Source organism: Tachyglossus aculeatus, chromosome X4, assembly GCF_015852505.1.
Source record: "Tachyglossus aculeatus isolate mTacAcu1 chromosome X4, mTacAcu1.pri, whole genome shotgun sequence".
In the NCBI taxonomy this organism is placed as follows: Eukaryota; Metazoa; Chordata; class Mammalia; order Monotremata; family Tachyglossidae; genus Tachyglossus; species Tachyglossus aculeatus.
Genome location: NC_052098.1, coordinates 2,789,831 through 2,795,830, shown reverse-complemented (window position 1 = coordinate 2,795,830; position 6,000 = coordinate 2,789,831). Strand labels below are relative to the sequence as shown.

Below are 6,000 nucleotides of genomic sequence, written 5' to 3'. Positions count from 1 at the left end.
CAGAATCCTCTGACTGGAACCCCCTGGGAAGAGGGCAGCAACAACTATTACATTTAACTTAGCCCACAAAGCCCTGAAGTTATAAGAATAGGCATATTATTACAAGGAACCCGACTGATACAATAATCAAGGCAGGTCATTTGTAATGATCTGCAAGTTACCAATCTCAACTGCCGCATCGGCCTCCCAGCTGACCTCTGTGCCTTGACTCACCAGGCCACACGCTTCACTTGTTTTGCCCACATCTGCTCACCCCATAAAAATCCCCAATGGTTGCCAATTCCTCTCCACATCACACAGAAGCTCCTGTCTGTTGGTTTTAAGACTCCGTGGCTCTCGCCACCTACCTATCCTCACTCCTCTAATGCCAGCCTACCCACCATGCCTCACCATTCTGCTGCTCACAACCTCCCTTCCTCCATTTTACCCTCCCCCAGCTTAAAAGCCCCTCTAATATTCCATCTCCAGGATGCCTTCTCTGACTAATCTCTCATCTCCCACCCCATCCCCCATCACCTGCAACTCTTTTCAGCATGCTTCCCCTACTAGATTCTAAGGTCCTAGAGGGTAGAGGTAATGTCTAAATTTATTGTCCTCCCTCAACCAGGCAACAGTGCTCTGCACCCAGTAGCCTCTAAACTCCCTGAGGGCAGGAATCATGTAGTTCATTCATTCATTCGTATTTATTGAGTGCTTACTGTGTGCAGAGCACTGTACTAAGCACTTGGGAAGTACAAGTCAGCAACATATAGAGACGGTCCCTACCCAACAATGGGCTCACAGTCTAGAAGTGGGAGACAGACAACAAAACATGTAGACAGGTGTCAAAATCGTCAGAACAAATAGAATTAAGGCTATATACACATCATTAACAAAATAAATGGAATAGTAAATATGTACAAGTAAAATAGAGTAATAAATCTGTACAAATATATACAAGTGCTGTGGGGAGGGGAAGGAGGTGGGGCAGAGGGGGGGTGATGGGGGGAGGAGAGGAAAAAGGGGGCTCAGTCTGGGAAGGCCTCCTGGAGGAGGTGAGCTCTCAGTAGGGCTTTGAAGGGAGGAAGAGAGCTAGTTTGGAGGATGTGTGGAGGGAGGGCATTCCAGGCCAGGGGAAGGACGTGGGCCAGGGGTTGATGGCGGGACAGGTGAGAACCAGGCACAGTGAGGTGGTTAGTGGCAGAGGAGTGGAAGGTGCAGACTGGGCTGGAGAAGGAGAGAAAGGAGGTGAGGTAGGAGGGGGCGAGGTGATGGAGAGCCTTGAAACCGAGAGTGAGGAGTTTTTGCTTGATTCCCCCTTCTAGACTGTGAGCCCACTGTTGGGTAGGGACTGTCTCTATATGTTGCCAACTTGTACTTCCCAAGCGCTTAGTACAGTGCTCTGCACACAGTAAGCGCTCAATAAATACGATTGATTGATTGATTCGTAGGTTGACAGGCAGCCACTGGAGATTTTTGAGGGGAGTAACATGTCTACATGAGTACTCTCTCAAGCGCTTAGTATAGTGCTCTGCAAATACTATTGATAGCCTGTAGGATTTTAAATGAGAGACTGGTTTTCTATGCCACCTCCTGGATATTCTCCCACCATGTAAAAGTGAAAAAAAAAACCCAAAACACATGGACAGGGATGGAGAGGATGGAGGTAATTACTTAAATGGTAGAGTTGGCTGGTGCATTGATACAAATCAGGGAACTAGAAACACTGTGGGCAGGGATCATGTCTACCACCTCTGTTAAATTGTACTCTCCCAAGTGCTTAGTACAGTGCTGTGCATGCAGTTGTTCTCAATGAATAGATTGGGGGAAGTTTGATGGAAAAGGTGGGATTTTAGGAGGGTAGTAAATCCCCCAATCAATGGTATTTATTGAGCACTTACTGTATGCAAAACACTGCATTAAGTGCTCAGGAGTGTACAGTAGAGATGATAGACACAATCCCTGCCCACAGGGAGCTTGCAGTCCAATGGCAAGAATGTCTCAGTTAAGGTACATTCCAAGTAAAATCTAGATAGTTGCTCTTCACGATGCAACAAGATACGCTCCTTGAAAACATGGATGTGTCAGGAACGGCACCTTTTCACATAGACTTACATGTTGGAAATAAGAATCCATTCCCAAGCTTCTGGAAAATATGACACTCCTTTGTTAGCTATTGTATCTCAGCCATGAAGCCTTCATAACTGGACTCAGGTTCGTCCATCTTAAATGACGGGAGACTATCGCTACCACCGTCGTCACCGTAACAATGTCACTAAAATAGCATTTCATCCATATAAAAAGAATTCAAAGCGTATCATAACCATCATAATAATGCAATTTATTAAGCGCTTACTCTGGGCCAGACACTTGGAGAGGTACAACTGAATGAGCTCAGACATAATACCTGTCCCACTGAGGGCTCACAATAAACCAGGAGTTGCAGTACAATTCTTTGCAGGCAGTCTGTAGAGGCAGAAACCTGTTTACGTGGGCAGCGGTTTTCAACTCCACTGACAAATGTGTCCAATTTAGGTCAAACACTTTAGGTAGGCCTTCATTTTTTCTTCTTAGAGCAGGCAGCTCCTTTTCATCACCCTGCCCGCCGAGCACCGAGCTCCTCTCGCCATTAGCGTCTTCAACCCGATTGATAAACTCATCCGCCTTGGCAAAAGAACGCCGTGAGACGGTCTAATCCTAAGCAGTCACAGCTGGAGCCGGAGAGACCATAGCTTCCTGCTTCAGCATCTTTGCAATGACGCGCCGGTCTGGCTGAGGTGGACGTGGTCCTCGCCAGACAGCGATTCCTCTGAGCAGGGTGAGATTAACCTAGTCGGCTATCTGCACCCTCCACTTCTAGATTAAGTGGCTTCCCCAATTGAACAACTTCTTTGGCTTATCTGCTCGGGCCGTCTACGGGGAATCGGACACAACCCACTATGGTGGGTAGAGCTTCCTCCGAGACCCATTTGTGGGGAACAGGGAAAGAAGAGAGGGGCAGGGGAGGGATTTACTTACCCGTAGCGCTCGGCCGAAACATCAGGACCAGTCGGGCGTATGCGTGGGCTACTTCGTCAAACAATACAGGCCGTATCCCTGGGGTGGTTGGGTCGTAGGGCGGTTGTAACCTGGGATAAAGCATCAAACAATACAGGTTGTATCCCCAGGGTGGTTGTACCCCAGAATACTCCTGTAGAGTTCTTTTTACCCTTCCCCTCCCCCCTCACAATTTATATCTGAGGACATTTAACAGAAATTTTTTTTAAAAGCGCTATCCTTTATTCACAGTGACACTTCAAACTTCAAATTAAAATCACGTTTCTCTTCCAAAGAGCTGGAGGTTGAGCTCAGCCGCCCTCTCCCAAAAGAAAGACAAGACAAGACAAGTGTAAAAGCTAGAGATTTATTATGTTATTTAGTGATTAATAAATCGTCAGATTGGCTATGACACTATCCCACAACTAAATGCCACCAGTCACCCCAGTACAGAAGTCGGTTGTTGGGTTGGGGTTTTATTCTGCCCACCTGAAGCACAAGGCGGAAAGGTAAAGACATCGTTTGATTACGATCCTTAACTCACTCCCTTCACGCCTACGCGCTGTGCGTTTTTCCCGCCTATTAGGTGACAGGTCTAGTCAGCAACAAGTGGGGTGGGGGGGCAACAAAGGCCTAACATACTTTTTCTGCAACCAGCAGTAATGCAGTCAGATTTCTACTTTCCCTGATTTCACCAGCCTGCATTCATTCAGCCCCTGCTTCTTCCTCACTTTTGCCAATTTCCCAAAACTGCACGCAAGCAAAACCATGACCTAAGAGAATACCAAACCAAAAGCCAGCCAACGGTGACTAATGCCTACATCATGGTTAATTGGCCCGACAGGTAGGCACTGCCCTAAGAGTTTGAGAGTTGGGCAAGCAGGATTTCCCTCCCCCGCCCCCTCCCCCGGGGGAAGGGGCTGTGCAAGAACAGAACAGCCAAGGCTACTGATCCTCAGAACTGCACCTCACCTTCCAACCTCTCTAGCGAGCTCTCTCAACTACCCTACATCCACTGCAATCCAAAGAGCTTCACATACACCACCTGTACCTAACTCTGGCCCCCTATAAGGGGAACCTCTCCCCCCCCGGCGGGTTTCCCTCCTGAGGCTCAAAAAAGCACAAAACTCACCTAGTCTTAACAGAGCTACCAAAACACTTCAGAAGACAAGTGGCTCACAACTCATTTTTAATTCATTTATTACCTGTGCACAAGAGAAAGAGCTACCGATATAAACTCAAAGAGATATACAGTCGTATTTTTACATGGCCGCCGGTTAAAACTAATCAGAATATCACGTGACAGGGTCAGTGAAAGTAACATTTCCAATTACAAATCCAAACGCAGGTTAGACTCTCGATGGGAGAAGCTGAAAAGCCTTGGGTCAAAGCGCTTTCTGAGCATCCAAGAGTGCTCCTTCATTCTACACAAAGATTCAAGTCATTTACAGTCAATCTGTGAATGCTGCAACAGTTACAATTCATGTTTCTGTACAATTAGATGAATGCTTAGAGATATCCAGATCAGCATTTCTACGAACTATATTTTAAATGAACTTGCCTAAACCAGCATTTTTGCTGAGATGGTAACCAAAGATGCTGTAAGATTCTACGCAATTAGGAAGTATTTGTCCTCGGTGTTGACTTGTTCCTTTTGGTTACACAGGCTCTGCTCAGTCTACCGCAACGTACGTATACACCGTTTCAAAGGTGCATACTTATTGTATACAAATAAAGCAAAAATCGTCAGTGAGTGGTATAAATCTTACAGCATTTTGCTAGCAAAAATACATGCCGAAGTCACAATAAGCAATATTGTACCACAAATTATAGCTTCAAATAATTGCATTTGCCTTTTAATACTTTGGGTTCTACATAAATTACTACCAAAGGCTAATGTTTAAAAAGCAAATCAATTGGACAGGTGTAGGACAAAACCTGTTCACCCAACTGTGAAAGCGGTTATCCGTTTCCATAAATCACAATAAATGCAGAAGAAAAAAGTGTTTGATGCATGCAACACCTTTGAGTGAAAAAGCATTGATTCCCACTGTTCAAAGAAAACTACTGCACTCCACCTTAAAATGCATCAGATTGGATCTAGTTAATAACAAGACATAATTCCAAGAGTCAAAAGGAAATAAAGCGGGTATTTTAAAGATTTAAGAGCCGTTATCAAAAATAAATTACATTTTTTCAAGATAGAGAAGTGTTGCTATGATGGCTGGGAGCCCAGGAGCCTTTCGATGGCAGCATTGATATCTCCTCCTGTTGCTATTAGAGCTTGCAAATTTGCTTCACGGTTCAAAAAGCCCATTGCACTGAGCTGCTCCAGCTGCTGCTGAAATCGGACTTCTGGATTTTGGAGCTGCTGAAAAATAGTTTCCAGTTTGGAGAAAACTTTTTCAGTGGAGTAAAAGCAAGGTTTGTTCACATATGGTACCTGTTCAAAGTCTCAATTTAAGCACTTTTAATGAAGTCCTGCTATAATAGAGGGGTAATGACTAATTGGTGGCACCTGAAACAAATCTTCAACACCCATTTCCCCCTTTAAGAAAACAAAAAAGCATTCCCAAGCCCCTCTAACGGGGGAGGAAGGGGCATTTAAGAATATGAAACAGGTGCTACAGTTAGCTTTTAAAATCATTTAGGAAGAGACACAAAACTGGAGTTAATGGCCAATTCTGCCACACAATTTCACAAACTGGCATGAACCCGGGGTCTTTAAAACAAAATCAGGCCGAGGTCGATTTAAAAGAACCTCTAAAGCTTACTTTGGGGTTACAAATTCATGGAAATCTCCAGCGCCTGGTGATAGGACAGACCAGGCTGATGGCAAGTACCAGTGGGATCAATGAAAAATCTTGCAGCTAGTAAGAAAAGTCTGGAGAACTCCTAGATTTTTTGGAAAGGTTCTAAGCGTCATTCCCAATAAACGGTTGAGCTTTACCTCTGGAAACCGACTTCCAAATAATATACAGTTTA

General features: G+C 45.0%; 1 protein-coding gene across 7 annotated transcripts in view; it reads right to left on the bottom strand.

Annotated features, from left to right (window-relative positions):
* Positions 1–2,311: 2,311 nt before the first annotated feature.
* UBQLN1 (ubiquilin 1) overlaps positions 2,312–6,000 on the bottom strand; it is a 35,810-nt gene continuing 32,121 nt past the window's right edge. For 2 of the 7 annotated variants that reach the window (XM_038769855.1, XM_038769856.1), the window contains one exon: positions 3,369–5,386. In XM_038769855.1, coding sequence (XP_038625783.1) covers positions 5,231–5,386 — 156 coding nt within the window. In that variant the 3' untranslated portion in view covers positions 3,369–5,230. Of the gene's footprint in view, positions 3,108–3,368; positions 5,387–6,000 lie in introns of those variants that run through there. The other 5 variants (XM_038769857.1, XM_038769854.1, XM_038769852.1 and 2 more) reach the window with 4 other exon arrangements.